The sequence below is a fragment of the Rhinoderma darwinii genome, chromosome 8 (genome assembly GCF_050947455.1).
Source record: "Rhinoderma darwinii isolate aRhiDar2 chromosome 8, aRhiDar2.hap1, whole genome shotgun sequence".
Taxonomy (NCBI): domain Eukaryota; kingdom Metazoa; phylum Chordata; class Amphibia; order Anura; family Rhinodermatidae; genus Rhinoderma; species Rhinoderma darwinii.
This window is the reverse complement of record NC_134694.1, coordinates 114,604,217-114,630,888: the sequence shown is the minus strand read 5'-3', so window position 1 is coordinate 114,630,888 and position 26,672 is coordinate 114,604,217. Positions and strand designations below refer to the sequence as shown.

At 48.1% G+C, this 26,672-nt stretch overlaps 1 protein-coding gene across 1 annotated transcript; it reads left to right on the top strand.

Annotated features, from left to right (window-relative positions):
- The first annotated feature begins 3,677 nt into the window (after positions 1–3,677).
- On the top strand, positions 3,678–20,471 carry LOC142660058 (class I histocompatibility antigen, F10 alpha chain-like). Its single transcript, XM_075836707.1, has 4 exons — positions 3,678–3,792; positions 5,599–5,877; positions 10,826–11,098; positions 20,344–20,471. The coding sequence occupies exons 1-4, from the start codon at positions 3,678–3,680 to the stop codon at positions 20,454–20,456; spliced, it is 780 nt and encodes a 259-aa protein (XP_075692822.1). The 3' UTR covers positions 20,457–20,471.
- Positions 20,472–26,672: the final 6,201 nt, after the last annotated feature.

Below are 26,672 nucleotides of genomic sequence, written 5' to 3'. Positions count from 1 at the left end.
CTTCCTGTGATGCGCGCGCATCCGGTCCCGCACGCACATCCGGCCTTGTGCGCGCATCCGGTCTTGCGCGCGCATCCGGTCCCGCCTCCACTTCCGGCGTCGTTGTTTGAGACAGGAGGGAGGAAGATGGCCGCCGCGGCCCCCCCCCTCCTGTCACCTCCGATCTAGCCCGCCTGATGGGATTCCTCCCAGACCTCCGCGGACCGTCGCCAGGGTGCAGCTCCGGACCAGCAGGAGGAGGAGGGTCCCTGGAGGGGCTCCCTCGGCGCCGACCAGACCGAGTTGCATCCGCAGAAGAAGGCCTCTCCTGAGGCCCGGAACGCCCGCTGCTGCGTCCCTCACTCTCCTCTCCAGCCGCTGGAACCGGAGGGAGAGCCCCGGCAATCAGCGCATCCAGCCATCCCACGCCGTGCTGCATCGCTGCATCCCGGATCCTGGCCATCGTTGACTCCATCGCCGCTTCCATCATGTAAGTAAAATTATTTATCTGTATATTTTTCTTTTTCACTATAATAACAGGACAAAACTTTCTCCTGTTGTCCAGCGGGAAAGAGGGCTGCCTCTTCCCCGCATGGACTTATATACTTTATTCTCCACCCACCACATATAGATACATTTTGCCCCATGCCCCTTTCACATAACCCTCCAATCCCTATAAATATAGCCTAAAACATAATACCTAGAACATAATAGCCTAGAACTCCCAAACACCTAGTCATGCGCTTCCTTCATTACGGCTGCGCCTACATTACGCTGGGCTTACTGAGACGGCGCTGTTCTCATCACTGCAGAGGACACATCCGCCATGCTGCTCTATACATCTCGCCCGTCACTAACTCCTTGTACTAAATCACCTTGTAGTAAATCACACTGACCAACTGTGCGAGATTCACGCAACCTGGGATGCAAAAGGGGTGGAGTTTATGTAAATGTTGCACAAAAGTGGGCGTTTCTGTGTGGCAGGGGGCGGGCTTAAAACTCCTAATTTTAGGGATTTAAAAGTTGGCAAGTACCGTATATGTCGGCGTATAAGACGACTGGGCGTATAAGACGACCCCCAACTTTTACCCTTAAAATATAGAATTAAAGATATACTCACCATTTCGTGCAGGAGCGCTTCACTATGGCCATCGGCGGCAGGACCCAGGACTCTGTCTCTTTGAACTCGCGCATGCGCAGATAGGCTGCTTCATCGCGCGAGATCTGAGAAGCAGGGAATGAGAGGAAAGGGCGGGCCAGAGGATCTTACAGAGATGTTCCCTGGCGGCTAATACCGGCTTCCCTCAGATCCGTGGCGGATTCCGTGCATCCCGGGAGCCTGTGTACCGGACTGCAGGCTCACAAGGTAACACACAACCTGTGTGTAGACAATATGTAGACTAGGGATGTCACGATACCAGAATTTGGACTTCGATACCGATACTTCGTTTAGTATTGCGATTTCGATACCAATTTCGATACTTTTGCCAACAGTAATAAAAAAAAAATTCTTCCGTTTTCTGATGTGAGGCGCGACGTGTGATGAATTTTGAACGCGCCTCACATTAATAGTAATTAATCCCATCAGGTTTCTCAGTCATATTGGGTTAATGTGCGAGTTACATGATGGGGTTAATTACTATTAATGTGAGGAACATGGAGGGTAAATTCATCGCACCTCGCGCCTCACATTAATAAGTGAACGAAAGCCGTGTTTATTTCATTTTTTTACAGCGTACACGTCATAAATGATGCAAAAACATTGTTGTCCGCGCCATTACTGAATGTGTGTATTTTATGTATTGAGACTTATTTTAATGTTTATTGTAAAAAAGGAGAAGGTGTATTTTTTTAAAAATTTAACAATACTTTGTTTTTACTTTATTTTTAAACTTTAATGTACTGACATAGATCAGATATGTGCCAGTACATTAACCTGTGGACGGATAATACACAGGCAGTTGTTAGGACATACTTGGGTATGTCCTAACAACATGAAATATGGTAAGACAGCCCTGGGGTCCGTCAATAGACCCTGGGCTGTCTGCCCATATATGGTATGGCCCTCGATCGCGTCACAGGAATTCCCTGTGACGCGATCCAGGGGCATCCCCCCTTCTCACTTTCCCCTGAATGCTGCAGTCAGCTGTGATCGCAGCATTCAGGGGAATAACGGCGGAGATGAGCGGTTTCTCTGATCTCCGCCGTTATAGAGCGGGGCTGCGGCTGTGTAATACAGCCATTGCCCCCGCTCCTGACAGGAAGTGCGCGCGCGGTCAGCATGAGGTGATGCGGCCGGCGCTGCACTAATGAGCGGCAGTTCAGGCACTGAAGACAGAACATGGGGGTGTTTTGTAGCGCGCCCGCCATGTTCTGTCTCCAGTGCCGCCGCTCATTAGTGCAGCGCTGGCCGCATTGCATCATCCTGACCCCGCGAACTTATCATGACTCAGGAGCGCGGCAATGACTGTATTACACAGCCGCAGCCGCGCTCCCATACATTCATGTGTCACTATACTGAGCTGTGCGGCTGCAACGTGCATCCCTAATGTAGACAATATCCGGCATATAAGACGACCCCACACTTTTGACATTTTTTTAAGGGTGTAAAAAGTCGTCTTGTACGCCGATATATACGGTATGTACTAAATAAATGAAAATACATAATAATCCTCCAGTTGTTTTTTATTAATTTTCAAATCGGTAAGAAACTTGGTTTACAGACATTTCAAAGGATCATAAAAAAAAAAAATTTGACACCATAGTTCATACAGAAAGCAAACAAGGAAAGTCTATATAACGCAGCCTATTAATATCTCATCTGTCTTCACGTGTGTATAGCCTCGGAAGTGAAGGCGAATGAAGAGGGTGAGCACAGGCTGTATGCAACGCAAGGGGTGGGAATGTCCTGAAGAAGGTCCAACATAAAGAGCAAAAGGGGAATGATCAGGATGGGAATAATAGAAAGGGAAGGGGGGGAGGGGAGAGGGAGGGGGGCGTTCAAATATAATGACAGCGGCTGATGTCTAGTACAGGGAAGATATAATATTATTATGAAACAGTCGTGGAACTTCCGAAGACAAAGGAAATCACTGGGAATCTGACGCAAGTTTGATGACTTGTTCTGAGGCACGGAAATAAATCCATGGATCCCACAATGCTGAGAAGAAAGCGTGGGCGCGGTGAGAGGGGCCGCGGTCTCCTCTAGATGATGGATTTGGTCGACTTTAATCACCCATTGCGTTAATGTAGGCGAATGAGTCGATCTCCAGTTTGGGGGGATTAAGAGTTTTGCTCCAGAAAGAAGATGTTGCATCAATTTTTTGGACCATTTACATAGATTCGGGATAAGAATATTCACAAGTATAGTGGACGGTGTAATTTGGTCTATTGTGTTACATATAGATCTGATGAGGCCTAAAACAGATTCCCAGAAACTCCTTATCTTGTACCCCCTCCTTCTAATGGTTTGTTCCACTACTGTCATAGTTAGAGGTTTTATTCACACGATGCCATCAAATTGCAAAAGCCGCCATATGACCATGATGTGATTATACCCTCAAGGTGTTATTACACGCTGCGGCCTCCGGGGGGCAGTGTGCTTCACAATGAGGTACTGCGCATCAAAAACGTGGGTCGTTTTACCAGTAATTTTGCGATGCAGTTTTCCACTCGTATAGGTAAATCACGTGGCCACCATGTTCTTCACCACCACGAGCTGCGCAGCCGAAAATCACATTGCAAAACTGGAAATTCACAGTAAAACCACAGCTCTCAGCCAAGCGGCGCACGAACGCCCCGAAGCCGCTACGTGTAATCGTGCCCTCAGCCGCCCGTACACTTAGAAGTTGTGTTACGTGGCAAATAACGCACGTGGTTTCACCTTTAATAGCAGAAGTTTTGCAATGCAGTGTTTGGGCGCACAGCAAGGACCGGGGAAGCAAATAACAACCCTGTTCTTCACATGTACGTGCCAGGCGACCAAATACCGCATTGCGAAACTGCAGCAATTCACGATAAACCGCATGGTGTTTTTTTTTGCCATGTGGTTCCCAGCCGCGCAGCGCACAGTTGTCACACGTCGCACACATACACTGCACATATGACACACACACTGCACATATCACACACACACTGCACATGTCGCACACATACACTGCACATGTCGCACACACTGCACATATCACACACACACACACTGCACATGTCACACATACACTGCACATATCACACACATACACACTGCACATCACACACACACTGCACATACACTGCACATATCACACACACTGCACATCTCACACACACACACTGCACATGTCGCACACACACTGCACATATCACACACACTGCACATATCACACACACTGCACATATCACACACACACACTGCAATTCGCTATAAACCGCGTGTTTTTTTGCCATGTGGTTCCCAGCCGCAGAGCGCACAGTTGTCACATATCACACACACACACACTGCACAGGTCTCACACACACACTGCACGTATCACACACACACTGCACATATCACACACTGCACATGTCTCACACACACACTGCACACATACACTGCACATATCACTCACACTGCACAGATCACACACACACTGCACGCATATACTGCACATGTCACACACTGCACATGTCACACACACACACACACACTGCACATGGCACACAGACTGCACATGTCACACACACACTGCACATGGCACAAAGACTGCACATATCACACACACACACTGCACATGTCGCACACACTGCACATATCACACTCACACACTGCACATATCACACACACTGCACATCTCACACACACACACACACACACACTGCACATGTCGCACACACACTGCACATGTCGCACACACACTGCACATATCACACACACTGCACATATCACACACACTGCACATCTCACACACACACACTGCAATTCGCTATAAACCGCGTGTTTTTTTTGCCATGTGGTTCTCAGCCGCAGAGCGCACAGTTGTCACATATCACACACACACACACACTGCACAGGTCTCACACACACACTGCACGTATCACACACACACACTGCACATGTCACACACACACTGCACATGGCACACAGACTGCACATGTCACACACACACACACACACACACACACACACACACTGCACATGTCACACACACACACACACACACACACACACACACACTGCACATGTCACACACACACACACACACACACACTGCACATGTCACACACACACTGCACATGTCACACACACACTGCACATGTCACACACACACACACACACACACACACACACTGCACATGTCACACACACACACACACACACTGCACATGACACACACACTGCACATGACACACACACACACACACACACTTCACATGACACAAACTTCACATGACACACACACACACACACACACACACACTGCACATGACACACACACTGCACATGACACACACACACACACACACACTGCACATGTCACACACACACACACTGCACATGTCATACACACTGCACATGTCATACACACTGCACATGTCATACACACCACATATCACACACATGACTTATGTGCTCTGTGTAACATGTTCCTGTGCTGTGTGCAGGTTTCCATTCCCTCCAGCGGATGTACGGCTGTGCGCGGGGAGATGACGGCTCCATTTCAGGATACAGGCAGCACGGATATGACGGGAGAGAGTTCTTGTCTCTGGACACAAAGACGTGGACATATATCACCACCACGCCCCAGGCTCTGATCACCACACAGAGATTGAACAGTCCAGAAGTACAAGCGGGGGAGAGATACAAGAATTACCTGGAGAATGTCTGTATCAAGTGGCTGCAGAAACATGTGGAGAACGGGAGAGAAGATCTGGAGAGGAGAGGTGAGAGTCGCCATCACAGCGCCCGGTCTATGGCGTCTCCTGTCCTGTATGTGTGTGACGTGTGCGCAGCTCTGACATCGTGTACACCGCGCGGTTATCAGCGAGAGAATAAGGGGACAGAGCGCTAAACCAGCTCTGCTACCCCTTCAATCTCCGGATCGGTGGGGGTCTCAGCGGTCAGACTCCCACCAATCATAAAGTGATGACATATAAAGTGATGGTTTATTATTGCTGGGAGAAGATGGAAATATCCCTTCAAGGCCGTGTTCACACACAGTTTTTTACAGGCATAAAATTCTGCCTGTAAAAATCGGCTCCGTTTTTTTTAAAGTGGTTTTGCACCACAGGCGTTTTTTGCCGCATTTTTGTCTTTTGTTTTTTTACCTCTTTCTTCAACCAGCAAAGGAAAAAACCGTAAGCGTTTTTTGCCATAAAACGTGTCAAAACACAGAGGCCGTTTGTGGCGTCTCCCATTGATTTCAATGGGGTTTTTGAGGCAGAAAACGCCTCAAGATAGGGCACATGGCTTCATTCTTCCGCTTGCGGGCAAAAAACGCCTCCACCTCCCATTGAAATCATTGGGAGGCAATTTTGGCCGTTGTTTCCGCGTCAAACTCAGTATGAACAGGGTCTAAAGTGTTTTACTACAAAAAAAGCTCCAATGTCCATATAAAAATGATAAACTGTAGAATAGATTTACTAGACTGATTCCCGCCTGTTCCTGCGCCGCTGCTCTCCGTGTTAGCCGCCCATCCTCTCTATTTCTGTGCTTTGTGACTTGTTCTCACATTTGCAGGTCTATTATAGCGCCACCCGCAGGATTTGTGCTGGAGATGAGCAGAGACGAGACGCTTATCTTCCGGTCATGTCTTAGGTCCCATGCATGCGACCGTAGTTTTCATCTGTAATTACGGATGAAATTCCGGACTCACTTATTTCTATTGGCCCTGGGCACCTTTCCATATATTTACAGATGGGTGTCCGTCCTGTAGAAATTATCCACAAATTATAGAACGTGTCCTATTCTAGTCCGTAATTACGGCACGGACGCTGCACAGAAGTCTATAGGCGCCTCCATAAATACGGATGAGCTACGGATTCACTACAGACCGTATTTCCAGACCGTGTGCCGTATTTGTGGATGGATGAAAAATCCGGTCGTGTGCTCCGGTCGTGTGCGTGGGGCCGTAGATACTAAACTAGAAGATTATTATAATGAGATATTGCAGTCAGGAGCCCCCAAAATCCCGAAACTTTTTTTTCTTTCTCATTTCACAGCAGCTGACAGTAACATGGCGCCATCTGGTGGCAGAGTAAAGGAATGCATTACATGTTAATGTGAAATGTTTTTTGCTCTCCTTGTATTAGAGACATTTCTTAGTTATTGGTGGCGGCGGGTTTCCCTTAAGGCCGGGTTCGCACAGAGGTTTTTTGCAGGCGGAAAATCTGCCTCAAAATTCAGTTTGGAAGTTTGGGGCACATTTTCCTCTTCCTGCACGATTTTCGCTGCGTTTTTCGCCCGCGGCCATTGAGCGCCGCAGGCATAAAACGCTATGAAATGCGCTTTCTCTGCCTCCCATTGATGCGTAACCGCGCGAAGATAGGGCATGTCCCTTCTTTAAAACCGGCTCGCGGGAGAAAACCGCCTCTGCCTCCCATTGAAATCAATGGGAGGCATTTCCGGCCGGTTTTTGGCGAGTTTTGCGGTGCAGTTTCCAAGATCAAACTGTGTGAACATACCCCTACTGTAACTGATGTAAACATAGGACAGGGGCTGATTCTCGCTCTTCTCCTGCCTGAGGCAAAAGGTGGAAATGCCCCCCCCCCCCCCCCATAAACCCAATGAAAATTCAATCAATGTGGAGGCCAAAATGTAGTCAATCCGACCATGTGCATGAGCCTAACGTTCTCCGCCACAGCCGAGAGACAGAGCTTAATGCCGTACATTCATGTCGCTGTGACCTTGCTGCGCCCGCGTGATCATCACGGAGGGGTGACAGGTTTTTTGTGTTTTGTTTTTTAACTATTAAATAAAGGTTCTATAGATATTAAGTGTCCCCTTAATTGTTACACCCATAAGATAAATGTAGAACATAATGATGGAAAATATACACAAGACAATGGCGGTATTGAATATTTTTGTGCATTTCACTTAAGGAAATATGTTAATTAAACGCCAATGTTGATGTTCCAAAAAATTATAACAAAAACCTGAAACACAAAAAACAAGACCTCGCACAGAAACGTCAGCGGAAAATGATAGAAGTTGAGGTTGTATTTTTGCCGTTTCTGTGTAAATCCGTAGAAAGTGACGACATCCAATTCCCTTCATGCCGCACGTGTAACGAGAGATGAGCTGCGTTATCTGTAGCGCGCGGCTCTACTCGTTGTAGTGAAGGTTCGCTGTCTTCTTAACGTTACACAAACTTTGTAGAACTATTTACATCACGATTTATTATTATTTGTGAGAAGGAAAACCGGACCCCTAAATTCACATAGACCCCAAATCAGACCAAAAATATGTAATATATTTATATAAAAAAATACTTCTCGCTCCCGGGTCCTCTTCAATTCCAGGTTGGCCAGTGTCAGGACCTTGTGTCCCGGGCCCATTTGAGCTCATTGGCCCCGTAGCAGAATACTGACCTCCTCCTCCAATGCGTATATGACGGCAGGTTGTGGGGTCCAGACCGCTGACGTCCCCGCCCTGGATTTACACCGCGGTCCGCCATTTCAGAACCGCTGATCCTTCTCTTTCTTTAGGTTAGAGAGGTTCTCCCACTATAGTAAGTGCTGGCATATTGCTAGGCTATGACCGGCGTGTGTCTGACTGCTGGGACCCCCCACGATCCTTATAATGAGGGGGTCGCAGAGCTGGCTGAGCAGTCTGGTTCCTTCAGCGTTTCAGTCGTAAGTGGCTGTGTTGCAATTCCCTGCATGGCGGGTGACCGGGAGCGCCGATGTGAAGGAGAAAACACGAAGGAACCCGGTATCATAGCGATATGCCGTAACATTGTATAATGGGAAGAACCCTATAAAGGGAAACTGTCAGTAGGTTTGGAGCCGATAAACCCCCAGTGTGTCGTTTTGCAGCTCCGGTTTAGTGTTCCAGGTTTTCCTACCTCAAAAATGGACATTTTAGGGAATAGTTTGTAAAGTCAATTACAATTTACCAAAAGTCCGGGCACCGAGTACGGTGGCATCGGGCGCATTGTGCACATTAAGCCGAGGACCGTCCACCTCACTGCACTGCACGTGCGCAGTGTTCTGTCCTCCGCTTTATATGTGAATGTGCCCGATCCCGCTCCGGCCTCATCTGTAAGTTGTAATTTACTTTACTAACTACTCCCTAAATGTCTGTTGTTGATGTGGGCAGGATTAGACTCTACACTCCAGCTGTATACCGACGTGCTGGGCGTACGGTGACTACAAACCTACAGATGTAGCAATCTTTAACTTGACTCTTAGGCCTGATTCACATGAACGTTGTATACGACCGTGTGCTGCCCGTTAATACAATGGACAGCGCGCGGACCTGTGCAATCCAATGGGGCTATTCAGACGTCAGTGATTTTTCACACATCGTGTTTCCACTGCGTAAAACTCACTGCATGTCCTATTCTAGTCCGTTTTTATGGAACACGCCCCATTGAAGTCAATGGCTGCGTGAAAATCACGGACAGCACACGGATGTCATACATGTACTGTCCGTGTTTCACGCAACCGTTGCTAAAGAAATGCAGAGGAAAAATAAATAAAAAATGTGCACCAACAGTGACAGAGAACTGATGGCACACGGAACAAACACTGAGGACACCCGGGACTGCAACGCGTGAAAGCGCAGCATTTTGTTGTGGACTCAAAACTGTTCTTAACTGGGCAAGAGACTTTAAGGGGCTGTTCACACCTGTGTTGGGTTATTCTGTTGTTTTGCTCTGTCAGAGGAGCAGAAATGGGGGTTGCCAGAAGCCACGGATCCAGTGCACAACGGATACCGCCGGCGGCCAACGGAACCATTGACTTCAATGGGTTCCATCTGCTTTCCTTTGGGGAGTCCGTGATTTTACTGGAAACAATATTTTCCGGTACTCCCTGCCAGATCTGCGACGGAGGCCCATTTTGTATCGGCGTATTTCTGATCACTTATGAACTCTTATAGAGGAGCCTTTGGAAAACGCCACTGACCCCAAAAACGCTACAACTACGCCACAAACCAAAACGCTGTGTGTGTAGACTTTCACGTTTCACGCTAAATAAGCTGTTAAATGAATTCTTCAGGGTGTTCCGGTCGTGTAGATATATAATATGTGTAGGTTTTTTGTTTTTATATAATGTTTGGGTAATAAAATATCGCTGGTTCTCTGTTGCTGGTTTTTCCCATTGAATTCAATGGGGAAGAAAAACCCGCAAAAAAAATAATCACAATCACCGGCCGCAGCGGTCACATGGGATGAGGCGTCTCACCAGGGGGATGGGCTGCTGGACAACAGAGGGACACGTCGCCATGACTACAGAGACCGGGTAAGTATACGTTTTTTTTTTTTTAAAGTTTATGGGGTTTTTTTTAACCTGTTTCCAGCAGCGGACAGTTTGACCAAAACTGCACCACAATTTGGTGGGTTTTTTCGGCTGGAATTCCCCGCGGGGTCCAATGCGGATACGCTGTGTACTTTTACGCAGCATATCCGCCCTGTATGAACGTGGCCTTACCGTGACATACTATTACATTGCAAGACAGGAAGGGGTTAAATAAAGGCTGCCGCTCCCTCCTCCACCAGTGTGGGGTCTCCTGTGCTTGAGATGTTTGCAGTCATGGAGACCTATTCTTACATGTTAGGGGCACCAGGGTCCCCGGAGTGTTATATAAAGTACAGGGGGCGCTGCTGATTGTGCTGATCAGATCTGTGATGCGGGGGTACAGTTATATTTTCTTCTTTTCCGCTCTCAGTTCAGCCAAAGGTGAAGGTGTCCAGTCAGGAAGATGATGAGATCATGAAGCTTCACTGCCAGGTGTATGGATTTCACCCCCGAGCTGTGGATGTGAAGTGGAGGAAGAACGGGATGGACGACATTCCCACATATGAGACCACACACATCCTCCCCAATCCTGACGGCACCTATCAGATCAGGGTGACTGCGGAAGTGATCCCCAAAGAGGGCGACAGTTACTCCTGTTACGTGGCGCACAGCAGCCTGGCAGAGTCGCTGAACGTGATGTTGGGTGAGTGTTCTCCATACTGGATGGCGGAGAGGAGTAAGACTCTGCGATATCTCATGACCGGCGATCACTAATGTTATATGTATTGTATAGTCTAGTTATTAATGGGAACTGCAGAACCGCACATTACGTGATTTAACTCTTCATGTTCCAATATAAATCCCTTCCTCCTCTTAGGGGTCAGATAATCTCCGGAGGTCTAGACATATTTATAACACAATGAATCTGTTCATGTTGATATCAGACCTCAGGCTATAAATGTAGAAGAGCCGTCAGTGTAATATGCTTATTGTATGCCGGAGCGGGAATCCTGTATCTTCGATGTAAGTGTCCGCTCCGGTTTTATATAAATTCTCTCCATTTGCCACACAATGTCTCCCCCAAGTCCCCGTCTCATTACATAGAGAGCACGGGACTTCCAATGTTTCTTCTTCCGGCACGTTTCTCACTGGTATTTCTTGTTTGTATCTCAGTCGCCTTTGTCCTGTCGAGTAAGCCCAGCGTAATGTAGGCGCAGCCGTAATGAAGGAAGCGCATGACTAGGTGTTTGGAAGTTCTAGGCTATTATGTTCTAGGTATTATGTTTTAGGCTATATTTATAGGGATTGGAGGGTTATGTGAAAGGGGCATGGGGCAAAATGTATCTATATGTGGTGGGTGGAGAATAAAGTATATAAGTCCATGCGGGGAAGAGGCAGCCCTCTTTCCCGCTGGACAACAGGAGAAAGTTTTGTCCTGTTATTATAGTGAAAAAGAAAAATATACAGATAAATAATTTTACTTACATGATGGAAGCGGCGATGGAGTCAACGATGGCCAGGATCAGGGATGCAGCGATGCAGCACGGCGTGGGATGGCTGGATGCGCTGATTGCCGGGGCTCTCCCTCCGGTTCCAGCGGCTGGAGAGGAGAGTGAGGGACGCAGCAGCGGGCGTTCCGGGCCTCAGGAGAGGCCTTCTTCTGCGGATGCACCTCGGTCTGGTCGGCGCCGAGGGAGCCCCTCCAGGGACCCTCCTCCTCCTGCTGGTCCGGAGCTGCACCCTGGCGACGGTCCGCGGAGGTCTGGGAGGAATCCCATCAGGCGGGCTAGATCGGAGGTGACAGGAGGGGGGGGGCCGCGGCGGCCATCTTCCTCCCTCCTGTCTCAAACAACGACGCCGGAAGTGGAGGCGGGACCGGATGCGCGCGCAAGACCGGATGCGCGCACAAGGCCGGATGTGCGTGCGGGACCGGATGCGCATCACAGGAAGTGACGGCTTTCTCCGGCGCCGATGCTCCAGGTGCCGGAGGAGCTCTGCACACAGACGTCCGGACTACAAGACCGACACGTAGGAAGAGGCGAGCGGCCTCTGGATGGGGAGCGAGATCGCCTCCTGCAGGAGCAGGGAGGCGTGTGACAGCGACAGCGACCAGAAGGACCCGGGCAGCTTCGGTGAGTGACGCCGGGCCCCATCCGGACGAGGGGGGGCAGCGGTCTGCAAGACAAGCGGCGACAAGGAGATTTGTGTTTGACAGCCCTGCAGAAGGACTGGATCGGCAGGGCTGTCAGGTTGAAGTCGCGCCACCAGCGGGTGGCAGGATCGTGGCTGGATATGTCGCGCCACCAGCGGGTGGCAGGATCATGGACGGGCCGCGTTCCGCTGGGCCTAGAGCTTCCTCAACAAGAAGTGTGCGGAGCTACGGGGAGCGTGGGGTGCAGGAGCACCACTCCCCAGGATCGTCACGACCGACGCCTGGATTATCTGGAGTGATGGACGCGTCCGCTGGGAGGTCACCTCAGGGACGTACGGGTGAGTCTACCACGGATGTGGTGCCGGGGATGTGTGGGGGGGATGTGGGGGGGATGTTGTCAATGTCACAGATGCAATTGTTGTTTAGAGGGATGCAGGAATATTTTATGAGAACTGTGCCAGGCGTAGAGCAGTCGCCAGCGAGGGTATGGGGCGCTGCTAGTGAGGCGTCTGCTAGTGCGGCAGGGAGTGCAGTTGTTAACGAGGCGATTTCTGGTGCGGCTGCGGCAGGGATTGCGGGTGTTAGTGACGTAGCGCCGGTTGTGGGTGCCGTAGTGGCGGTGGAAAAAGCGGTGGATGCGGCGGATAGTACGGTTAAGAAAGTGGTGGAGGATGTGCGTTTGGCGGATGCGGCAAAAGGTGAGGTTTATGTGTGCTTTGAGGGCCCGCTGGGGGCGCATTTGAAGGTGGAAATTAGGGAAAAGATCTGGAAAGATGAATATGTTGAGATTTTTTCTTTGCTGCCATTAGAGAAGTTTAATTTGGACCGGTGGAAACCGGATGAAAGTAAGAAGGAGGAGCGGCGGCGGTATCGCTTGATTCCTCGGACTTTTGCGAATTGGCTGCAGGCCTTCGCTATATTGGCTAGTGTGGTGGGTGAGAAGGCGCCGGAGAATTGTTCGGCGTTATTTTGTTATATGGATTCGGTAGGGGAGGCGTATCGTGTATACGGCGGTAACGCTTGGTTGCGGTATGACGAACAGTTTCGTCAACGGAAGTCGGTGCGCCCGTCATTGCGATGGGACCACAAAGATATCAGTTTGTGGATGCGGCTGATGTCTGCGCCAAAACAGGGTCAGCAGCCCTTTCGGGATACGGCCGGCGGTCAGGGGTCAGCAGCGGGTCGGTCAGGATCCTCAGGAAAGGGGTGTTGCTGGCAGTATAATGAGGGGCATTGCAAGTTCGGCCCAGACTGCAGGTATAAGCACGAGTGCTCCGGTTGCGGAGGCGCCCATGGTTTGTCCAGATGCTTCAAGAAGCATAGGGGCAGGCAGGGAGATGCTGAGCAGAAGAGGGGCGACGCCGGTGAGGGTGGAAAGGATGCTCCCGTTTTTAAGGGGCTATCCAAATAAGAAAGTGGCGGAGTTGTTATGGTTAGGTTTTTCAGAAGGTTTTCGGATTCCTTGTACGTCGGTTGGACGTGACGGGTTAGTCCGTAATTTGTCGTCTGCTTTGGCGCGGCCTGATCTGGTTACGGATAAGCTGCTGAAGGAGGTGGCGTTGGGCCGCATGGCGGGTCCGTTTTCCTCCCCGCCTGTTCAGAATTTGCGTGTTTCCCCGTTAGGTTTGGTTCCAAAAAAGGAGGCGAATAAATTCCGCCTTATTCATCACTTGTCTTATCCGGAAGGCGAGTCGGTGAATGACGGCATTGATCCGGCCCTGTGCGCGGTTAGTTACACTAACTTTGATGCGGCGGTTGTTTGGGTTCGGAAATACGGGAAGGGCTCTCTGTTAGCAAAAACTGACATTGAGGCCGCTTTTCGTTTATTGCCGGTGCATCCGGATAGTTTTTGTTTGCTGGGATGTTATTGGCAGGAGGAATATTTTGTGGATTGTTGCCTCCCGATGGGCTGCTCCATTTCATGCGCTTATTTTGAGATGTCTAGCACGTTTTTGGAGTGGGTGGTCCGTCGGGAGGCGCAGGTGCAATCTGCGCTGCATTATCTGGATGATTTCCTGTTTATCGGTCCGCCGGGTACCTATGTGTGTGCAGGATTGCTACACACTATGGAGAGAGTGGCAATGGATTTTGGGGTACCTTTGGCGCCTGGAAAAACTGAGGGACCCACGACGGTCATTAAGTTTTTGGGAATCATGATTGATTCAGATAACATGGAGTGTCGCTTGCCTGATGATAAGTTGCTGGAGATGAGAGGGTTGGTGGCGAGTGCGCTGCGCAGGAAGAAGATACAGTTGCGGGACTTGCAATCCTTGTTGGGGCATTTGAATTTTGCTTGTAGGATTATGCCCATGGGGCGGGTGTTTTGCAGGCGATTGGCGAGTGCTACCGCAGGGGTGCATTCCCCTCATCATTTTATTAGGTTGTCGGCGGAGTTGAAAGCTGATTTGTTGGTGTGGGGGGAGTTTTTGCAGACCTATAATGGGCGGTCGGTGCTCATGTATCAGCAGTGGCGGATTAAGTAGACCATGGGCCCTGGGCTGTTACCCAAACTTGGGCCCCCCTTCCTCACCGCCGCCCTGCCGCGCCGTAACTATTTTTGACACTACTTTTTTGGGCAAGCATTAACAGTGTTACGATTCCCCTTGTCACAGCGCGGTGTCCCTACATACTGACAGGATCACACTGTGCAGGGACACAACCTCCTGACAAGGGGAATTGTCTATCAGTCCTGGACTGCAGAAAGACTTTTTGTGAAATACAAGGATTCCTATAATAAACATGTCAGGAGAGGTGACAGATTCTCTATAAATCTAGTGACTCACAGGTGACGACGTCTCAGATTCTAGTAGTTTTTTTCCTCTTTTCTTCTCCATCCGGTCCAGCGCTCATGACGACTTCTCCTGGCCATGACTCATTTCTGCAGAATTTGCCACTCAGACGTCTCCTCACTTTTCCAACATTTCCACACCTATAAACGAAAATAAAGTTATCATGGTGCCACATACTGTGCCCCTAAATATAATAGCACCAAACACTGCGCGCCTGAATATAATACCACACACTGTAAAACACCACATACACACAGCCCCCTGTACATAGTGCCACACACAGCCCCTGTAGATATTACACACCCCCATAGATATCGCCATACACAGCCCCCTCTATATATCACACATCCTCCCCGTAGAGAGCGTTACACACAGCCCCATATAGATAAACTTTATGAATAAAAATTGTAAAATAGCAAAAAAGGTGTGTATAAAAACGATAAAAAACGAACCCTGCATTGTCTACGGAAAAAACGTCGCAAAAATCACGTCGTTTTTATTTATTTTTTATAAAAATGTGTGTTTGGTGCAACTTTGTAATTACGTTTTATTAAAAAATATTTTCACTTTTTGAGATACAGCTGCTTTGTATCCTGTATCCGTCAGGTCAGCAGGACTGACAGGATCAGTGACACGCAGGATCCACCTCAAATCTATCACATCGAAGATTATAATTTAGCGCAGGGCCCGTTTCACTGATCCCGTCAGTCCTGCTGACCTGACGGATACAGGATACAAAGCAGCTGTATCTCAAAAAGTGAAAATATTTTTTAATAAAACGTAATTACAAAGTTGCACCAAACACACATTTTTATAAAAAAGAAATAAAAACGACGTGATTTTTGCGACGTTTTTTCCGTAGACAATGCATGTTTCTTTTTTTTTAGCGTTTTTATACACACCTTTTTTGCTATTTTAGAATTTTTATTCATAAAGTTTGAAAATAATAGTAAAAAAATAAGCTTTTTTACGTTTCAGCTATTTTTTTTGGTAATAACATAGTTTTACCCTAAAATAGACCTTTTATTTGTAATCGTCATTGTTTACCGTAAATGTTAATATATTACATGTCTATATTAGGGTAATTGGGTCAGCGCTAGCGTTACGTCAATGATTGGCGGGGGGGGGGGACGGTTTTTATTGGGGTGGGTATTTTATGTGTATTTATTATTTCATTTTTTTTGCACTTTACTTTCCTATTTTTTTATTACTGTGGTCTGTTCCTCAAAGGTCAAAAAAGACCTTTGGGGAACTTTATATATATTTTTTCTTTCTTTTACACCATGTTTTTCCACTGTAACTGGAGCTGCACAGCAGCCCCAGTTACAGGGGAAATCAGCCCTCTCATAGTGACGATTGTCACTAATAGGGCTGTGCTGGGTCTAGTTAGACCCAGCAGCAGCCTGCCACTAACGGCACCCGGCGATCATGTGAACAGTCACATGATCACCGGGAGGAATAGAGACAGCGCCGCTGCTGCTGTCTCTATTCCTATACACAGCGTTCATTGAACGCTGTGTAAGAAGACATCGGAGAAGACAGAAGCAGCGAAAGCTGCTTCTGTCTTTTCCTCAGGGTCCCCGGCAGTCACTGACAGCCGGAGACCCGATCGCGCGGGCAGCAAGTTAAAACCCGAGCCGTAGAAAGTCTATGGCTCGGGTTTTAAGGACCCGTCCCTGACCGCTGGCCGTAAAAATACAGCCAGCGGTCGGGAACCAGTTGGGAAGGAGGATAAGCCTGCTGTACTGACCTCAGCGCCGGTGACCGACCGTCTTGCAGATTCGGAGTAACAGAACAGCCGTCCCTCGCTGTTCTGTTACTCAATGGCGGCGGCCCGCACTTGTCAGGGAGGCGTGTCCTACCCCTTTCCCGGCCAATTCCCTGCTCCTCCCCTCATCTTCGTTAGTTAGCAGCGCTAGCGCGCTGAATAAGTAACTTTGCAAGATGATGTGCGGTTCGGGCTGCCATGGGCCCCCTGGGAGCCTCGGGCCCCGGGCGGCCGCCCGAATCGCCCATATGATAATCCGCCACTGAGCCGGTGTCTAGTGTGGACTTGGAGCTGTATACTGATGTATCAGGTGCTTGTGGATTTGGGGCTTATTTCCAAGGGCAGTGGTGTGCAGGAGTTTGGCCTGATACATGGCATGAATATGGTTTTGTCCGTAACTTGGCTCTGCTGGAATTGTTCCCGATTGTGGTGGCGGCGGAGTTGTGGGGGGATTGTCTGCGGGACCGGAGAGTGCGTTTCGTATGTGACAATCTGGGTGTCGTTCAGGCTGTTAATGCGCAGACAGCTAATTCTCCGCCAGTCGTGCGGCTATTGCGACATTTAGTTTTGAGAGGTCTGATGTTGAATGCGCATTTTGTGGCAGTGCATATTCCTGGGGTGCTGAATTCTGTGGCTGATTCCCTTTCTCGTCAACAGTGGGACAGGTTTCGTCTGCTGGCGCCGGGGACGGAGTCTCATGGCCTGCCGTGTCCAGAGCATCTGTGGAAGGTGGTGTGACAATGGCGATGTCACTTGTGGAAAGGTCGGTTAGTGCGGTCACGTGGCAGAGGTACAGTGCGGTATGGCAGGTATGGGAGGCGTTGTTGGAAAATGCGCAGGCAGGTATTGCAGATCGGCAGGCGTGTTTGCTGTATTTTATAGGAAATGCGTACAGTGAAGGGGCGTCTGCAGCAACGGTCGCTCGGAGTTTGTCGGCCTTGGCTTTTTGGTTCAAGAAGAAAGGTGAGGAGGACGTGACTAAGTCCTTTCTGGTGCGGCAGGCAATGAAGGGTTTCAGGAGGGGTTCCGCGGTTAGGGATCTCAGGAAGCCGGTGTCATTTGAGCTGTTGGTAGCAATTTGTGAGTTGTTGAGGGAGGTTTGTGTTTCAGCATTTGAAGTACGGCTATTTACACTGGCCTTTTCTTTGGCTTTCTTTGGGGCGTTCCGAATATCGGAGTTGGTGTCGGCCAGTAAGAGTGTGGCAGGGAGTTTATTGTACGCTGATGTGGATTTGGATGGCTCCTGCCTTTCTTGTTTGCTCCGTAGATCTAAGACAGATCAGGAAGGGAGAGGTTTTGTGGTGCGCTTGTATGAGTTACCTGGGTCGCGGGTGTGCCCGGTCTGCGGTTTTCGGGAGTTTGTTGCGGTGAGGCCTGAGGGCCCGGCATCCTTGTTGGTTCATGCAGACGGGCTGTCTCTGTCAAAATTCCAGTTTTCACAGGTGTTCAAAAAATGTATCCTGTTGTCTGGCAGAGGTGGAGCAGGTTTTAGCTCTCATTCCTTTAGAATTGGCGCAGCTACGGAAGCAGCTCGGTGGGGTTTATACCCGGCGATGGTTAAGAAGATCGGCAGGTGGGAGTCAGACAGATATAGGTTGTATGTGCGGCCTCACTTGCTTTGAGGCGGTGGTGATAAGATGTGCTGGAGGTGGATATGGAGTAGTTACGTTGTTGTTTTGTGTTGTTTTAGGTGCAGGTCCCTGCTTGATTTGGATCATGGGGCAATCCTACGTGCACTGGGGAGGTGTGCGTGCAGATGTTCGTCCGGCCGGACGACAGTTGGGCATGGATCACGCAGAGGTGCAGGTCAGATGGTTGGGCCTGCGGGGCATGCTGTGGTGTAGGCTGTTACCAGAGGTACAATTTTATGCAGGTTTGGACAGGGCGCCGGATATCTTAGTAGTGCACCTTGGCGGCAATGATTTGGGCATTCGGTCGTCCAGGGATTTAGTGAGGGATGTGAAGATTGACCTTTTGCGGTTGTGGTCGGCGTTCCCAGGAGTGGTTATTGTATGGTCGGATATTGTGGCTCGCAAGGTGTGGCGGCAGGCACGTTCCGTACATAGCTTAAATAAAGCGCGGGCAAAGGTCAACAAGGTAGTTGGCAGGTTTGTGGCACGCAATGGCGGTGTTGTGGTGCGGCATAAGGAGTTGGAGGGTAGAGAGGTAGGTTTCCTCAGGGCGGATGGTGTTCATTTAAACGAGGTGGGTCTGGATATGTGGACCCTGGACATCAAGGAGGGCATGGAGAAAGCCCTGCAGTTGTGGAGGGACAATCATGTGTAAGGGGTCACACATGATTGTCGTGGCGGTAGGAGGAGGGGTCTTTGGAGGCACGTAATGGTAAGAAGGAGAAGCAACAATGGAGATTGTTGCAAGAGAACTCGGGGCGTTTAACCCGGGATAGTATTGGAGGGGCTGGGGAGTGGTTACCCAGCTCATATATATTCCTGATGGGCAGGGTCCCCAGGAAGGGAGAGAGAGGTCTTGGACATGGTTGGTGCCCTCGGGTCAGGTGCAGAACGGCTGTAGGGTAAGAGGTCCAGACCTAATAAGGAAACGATGGAGTTTAATGATTGAAGTGCCTTCAAGGATCCTTTATCTGGAGTTGGGAAATAGAGCAGGATGTTATCATGGAGTTATGATGTGTTTATGGTTATGCTCTTTTTCAGAAAAAAGGTGTGTTTAATAAATGGCTGCTGTGGCCTTTACACCAAAATTCATGTGTGGTCTCTTATTGGGGTTTGGGGTGTAAGGTCGTAGATAGCGGAAGCATCAAACATACCTTAAGTCATGTTCCTGCTGCCGGAGTGAGAGGGACCAAGAACAAGTCAGTGTAACATAGAGAGGCAGTGCATTGTACAGCTGTGATGGCTTCAGTGTATGTAGCTGCATGTAATACAATAGTGGTCACCCGGCCATGAGATCTGGTTTCTAAGCCCCCTGCAGTATTACAGTCTTCAGAATACACGTCCAGAAGCAGCAGATTGTTACATGCAGATTTTATAAATCCACAAATCTGCGAGTGAGTTTAGTAAAACTCCTGTCACCAGCATTGGACTGAACATATCCCTAAGGTGAGTTACAGGAATAGACGTGTGGATTGTGCACATGTATGTAACACTATTACACGGCACATATGTCATTACTACAGCGGACGCAGACTGTCAATCACTGGCACATGAAGCTCTCAGTATAATCCACATCTCATATTTACCTTTCTATTCTATAACTTCTAGAACCAGAGAAGGCGAGTGACTGGGCCATTCCTGTGATCATAGCTGTGGCGGTCGTCATTCTTCTCGCTGGCGGCATTGGTGGATTTCTCCTATATAAAAGTAAGTGTCAGTAATGCGGCGCTTCTTCTCCTCCAAACCAGAATGACTCTCAAAGATCTTATCCCCCAGGAGAACTCCCCAGTAACTGTATATAGGAGAGTGCTGGGACAAACCTCTCTAACATTGAATTCAGGTGTTTCATTCAGTCCCATTGCCACAGGTGCGAACATTTGTGATAGAACGAGTCGATGTAAAGATCTCACTAGAGACATGGCTGGTTGGTTGGGGGAGTTTTGTGTGGAAGAACTTGGCTGCCCGCGCAGAGTCCTGACCTCAACCCCATCTAACACCATTGGGATTAACTAGAATGAAGATTGTGAGCCCGGCCCCCTCCCCCAACATCAGTGTCTGACCTCACAAATGCTCTTCTGGATGAATGGGCAAAAATTCCCACAGACACCCCAAAAACTTCTCAGAAGAGGGGAAGATGTTTTACTGCAAAGGGACCAACTCCATATTAATGTCTATGGATTTAGAATAGAATTTCAACACTTTTGTCCATATAGTGTATACATAGAATATATGGAATATTTTCCAGCTACTTATTAATTATAACTGTTGTCTCAAAGTCACAAATTGATGTTCCTATAGGGGCTGTTACCTATTTTTGCACACTGTGTTTTCTGAGTGTCCAGGCCTAGTAATGCCAGTGACGCCTCTGAATTGTTCTATATAGTGCTTACTGCTGACTGTTTCCTCACTAGAGCCACGTAGTACCTACACAGTGGTGCCACCTTTCTGATAATACCCACTTCTGTGCCCATATAGTAGTGTAGGCTAAGTGTTCCCTCTACAGAGAATGTGTGCCCGCCGTATACCCATGATCATAAACTAATCACGTAGCAGTGCCCGCAGAGTATTTATCATTACAGCGGTGCCCGCAGAGTACTTATTACTACAGCAGTGCCCGCAGAGTACTTATTACTACAGCAGTGCCCGCAGAGTACTTATCACTACAGCAGTACCCGCAGAGTACTTATCACTACAGCAGTGCCCGCAGAGTACTTATTACTACAGCAGTGCCCGCAGAGTACTTATTACTACAGCAGTGCCCGCAGAGTACTTATCACTACAGCAGTGCCCGCAGAGTACTTATTACTACAGCAGTGCCCGCAGAGTACTTATTACTACAGCAGTGCCCGCAGAGTACTTATTACTACAGCAGTGCCCGCAGAGTACTTATTACTACAGCAGTGCCCGCAGAGTACTTATCACTACAGCGGTGCCCGCAGAGTACTTATTACTACAGCGGTGCCCGCAGAGTACTTATCACTACAGCAGTGCCCGCAGAGTACTTATTACTACAGCAGTGCCCGCAGAGTACTTATTACTACAGCAGTGCCCGCAGAGTACTTATCACTACAGCAGTGCCCATACAACTGCCAGTTACAGTGCCCCTACAATGCCACACACTCTTCTCCTTTGTGGTCTCGGCTGCTCTCTGCTAACAGGAATGAACATTAGATCAGGGAATCAGCAGCCACTTCACGTGTCGTGTCCTGGAGCTCAGAACTGGAGAATTGAGTCAGGCAGAAGTCATCTATGATCGATCTCTTCTATCTGGAGAAATGTGAGACGTTCTGGGACAATGCGGGAACTCGCAGACTATCTCACTGAATTCTTGGACAAATATTTGACATCTGGTTTAGGAGTCAGGAGCTGCAATGAAGAGACTTGTGGGCCGCATGTGGCCGCCCTGGATATACAGGGTGGGCCATTTATATGGATACACCTAAATAAAATGGGAATGGTTGGTGATATTAACTTCCTGTTTGTGGCACATTAGTATATGGGAGGGGGGAAACTTTTCAAGCTGGGTATTGACCATGGCAGCCATTTTGAAGTCGGACATTTTGTATCCAACTTTAGTGTTTTTTCAATGGGAAGAGGGTCATGTGACAAATCAAACTTATCGAGAATTTCACAAGAAAAACAATGGTGTGCTTGGTTTTAACGTTACTTTATTCTTTCATGAGTTATTTATGTCATTATGGGTGTCAGGTCCGAGCATTCCTAGATGAACAGTTTCCTGGAAAGTGGATTGGTCGTCGTGGGCCAGTTGAATGGCCCCCTAGGTCTCCCGATCTGACCCCCTTAGACTTTTATCTTTGGGGTCATCTGAAGGCAATTGTCTATGCTGTGAAGATACGAGATGTGCAGCAACTGAAACTACGGATACTGGAAGCCTGTGCTAGCATTTCTTCTGCGGTGTTGCTATCAGTGTGTGAAGAGTGGGAGAAGAGGGTTGCATTGACAATCCAACACAATGGGCAGCACTTTGAACACATTTTATAAGTGGTCAGAAACTTGTAAATAACTCATGAAAGAATAAAGTAACGTTAAAACCAAGCACACCATTGTTTTTCTTGTGAAATTCTCGATAAGTTTGATGTGTCACAGGACCCTCTTCCCATTGAAAAAACACTAAAGTTGGATACAAAATGGCCGACTTCAAAATGGCCGCCATGGTCAACACCACGCTTGAAAAGTTTCCCCCTCCCATATACTAATGTGTCACAAACAGGAAGTTAATATCACCAACCATTCCCATTTTATTTAGGTGTATCCATATAAATGGCCCACCCTGTAGTATATAGAATCAGTGCAGCAGTATATAGCAGCTCTGATATACCGGACAGTCATCTGTAAATGAAGTATAACCACCGCTGACCCTAAAATATCACTTTTATATATACACACGATATAAACACTATATACAAAAGTTTTTTCATGTTTTTTTTTTTATTTATTTTTTATTAACTCAAAAATCAGTCCAGATATGGAGCTCAGTATCGTTATCGGGATATTTCTGATATTAGCAAAATGCCCAAATACATCATGTGACCAATCGTGCTTTTATTCACACAACATGACAACATTTTGACCGTTTATTTCTATAGAAATGATGGGAGTTGTGGCGGGGGAGATTAGCTGCTGCCGCACGCACCCGATCCTTGTTTCCCCATTGACAGCCGGGCTGATGTTTGGACGCCATTTCCCCCCTTTAATATTTGCAATCATTGGTTCTTCACTTTCCTGTTACTTATTCCATCTCCTCTTTTTATTTTAGGAAAGAAAGACCGCTACAAGGCAACCGGCAGTGAGTATTCTGCATATAGTTGTACTGTCCTCCCTATCACTCCTTCACTAACGTAGCACGTGACTGTATATGAGGGGAGGCTGCGACTGTATATGAGGGGAGGCTGCGACTGTATATGAGAGGAGGCTGCGACCTGTGTAGGAGAGGAGGCTGCGACCTGTGTAGGAGAGGAGGCTGCGACCTGTGTAGGAGAGGAGGCTGCGACCTGTGTATGAGAGGACAGTATGTGACTGTATATGAGAGGATCCTGGGGCTTTGTATGAGAGGACGGTATGTGACTGTATATGAGAGGACGGTATGTGCCTGTATATGAGAGGGTCCTGGGACTGTGGTGTATATAGTGTAATGACTGTACTGTGACCTGAGTTACAGGATAACTCCGCTCTGTAAGTTAAATGTCCTCTCACCACACACAATCCATTTAATTTGGCAGCCGCCATGGCAGATTTGCTGGGTGAAGCCGCAGCCAGACAGATGTTTTCCCTCCAGCGTCGGAGCCTGCCGCGGGCGGAGGGGGCTTCTCTATTCTAGCTCATATCGGGGGTCCGGAGTGGTGGACCCTCATCTTTGAATTCCATTTGCCCCAATATGTTATGTGAACAGGGATTACATTCATAAGACAACCCCTGTCAAAGACTTGTGCAGGACTAGACAAACATGGCAGCTTTCTTCTAAAAACTGTGCCACGCCTGTCCACAGGTTGTATGTAGCTCAGCCCTATTTACTTTAATGGCGCTGAGCTGCAATACCAGACACAACCTGTGGACCGCTGTGGTGCTGTGTGTAAGAAAGCCGCCATGTTCTTCAAATCCTGTACAACCCCTTTAACTACATAAAAAAGTTGTGTAACTTTGTAAATGCTTTACTTATCTCGTAAAGTCACTGTAACGACGGGGGTAGGGAAACGAACAAGAGAGCCCTAATCTACCCGCCACTCTGTCCCTTCCTACTTACAACGACCCGCCCTAGGCGACGGGGTACAACTGGGCGGCGGTCCCTACGCTCAGTAAGTGCACGAGACAAACATACAAGGGAATACAAAGCAAAGGCAAAGGGGCAGTTGCCCACGGAAACACCGTGAGCAACAAGAGTGGTGAACGAGCCGAGTCAAACCAGGAGAGCACGAGGTACCAAACGCAGAGCAGGAGAGTAGTCAGTAAGCCAGGGTCAGTATGGAGCAGGATCAAATAGTTAGGAGCTGTAGCTGGGCCAGGAAACCACACGAGAAGAATCACAAGCAAAGGAGGAACAGGAAAGGCAGGTATAAATAGACAGAGGGCGGGAGCTAGCTGAGTCTGGCCAGGCTGCGATAGGCTCTCCCACTCCTAAGCCTGCCATCCTGAGTGGTGGAAGATGGAGTCAGTCTCACAGACATAGAAGCAGGTGCAGACTGATTACCTATGGGAGTTAACCCCGAAGCTGTGCCTGGCAGATCCTTTACAGTCACATGACTGACCGCAGAACGGAGCTAAATCGTTATCTGGACCAGTTTTGAATGAATATAGAAAGTCACTGAGTAAATAAATATCAAAACATAAAAATAGTAAAGAAAAGTATCTACAAAGTCACTTAATTCTATATTTATATTTAAATCGTAACGTATTGCTGAAAGGTGGAATTTCGCTTTAAATAATTTCCTATTTTCGCAGCTTCGGACACATCACCTGAACGGTCCAATAATCTCCCCAAAGCCTAATGGTAAGTGATAATATCTTATATAAATGCCGCCGCCATGTAGTGAAATATCAAATCTGGGATCAAGAATTAGGATGAACCTCCTGCCCCTACTCAGCCAATAATCTTTGGACCTCCCTCTCCTCCTGGATTAACCCCCTCATCACCATCCCTGCCATGAGACTGCACCACCTATATGGTGTTTGCCCTTTCATTCCTTAATTTAATATGTTTTCCTTAAGGCCTCCCACATACGAGCGTGTTTGGTCTGTGATATACACTTCGTACGTCGGCCGCATTAACAGAACACACAGCAGGGAGCCGGGCACCTGGCATCAGTTATCTATGACGCTGGGTATCACAGTCTCGCTGCCGGACAACTGTCCAGTACTGTAATCATGTTTTCAGTACGGGACAGTAGTTCCGCAGAGAGGCGGTGACACCTAGCGTCATAGATAACTGATGCCAGGTGCCCGGCTCCCTGCTGTGTGTTCGGTCCGGGAAATGCGGTCGATGTACGGACCGTATATCATGGACCAAACACGTTCGTATGTGGGCGGCTCCTTAGTCATTTTGACTCTATTTAGTAAGTTACTGATATGAAATGTTCCGCATTCTGTTTGCCATTGACTTTGATCAAGTTATTTCATAATTTTTTATTCTATAGAACGCCCCGGCTATTAGATGATTAAACAATTTATTAAACAAAGTTTTGCTATCTTTTTAAATCATATAGTCCGTGGTTATGAACTATTACCTTTTTCCAGAAATAATTCTACAGAGCAGCCATGTCCTTTTGGCGCTGCTCAGAGTATTCTGATACTAAAAATATGAAGATCAATTTTGGGTGAATTTTCTCTTAAGATATGTCTATGTATGTAGAGATATAACATACATAAAAAGTTGGGTAACTGTGTACATACATGACATTACTTATCCTGTACTGATCCCGATTTACAGCCTGTATAATACTCCAGAGCTGCACTCACTATTCTGCTGGTGGAGTCACTGTGTACTTACATTACATAACTTATCCTGTACTGATCCTGAGTTACATCCTGTATTATACTCCAGAGCTGCACTCACTATTCTGCTGGTAGAGTCACTGTGTACATACATTACATTACTTATCCTGTACTGATCCCGATTTTACAGCCTGTATTATACTCCAGAGCTGCACTCACTAGTCTGCTGGTGGAGTCACTGTGTACATACATTACATAACTTATCCTGTACTGATCCTGAGTTACATCCTGTATTATACTCCAGAGCTGCACTCACTATTCTGCTGGTGGAGTCACTGTGTACATACATTACATAACTTATCCTGTACTGATCCTGAGTTACATCCTGTATAATACTCCAGAGCTGCACTCACTATTCTGCTGGTGGAGTCACTGTGTACATACATTACATTACTTATCCTGTACTGATCCTGAGTTACATCCTGTATTAT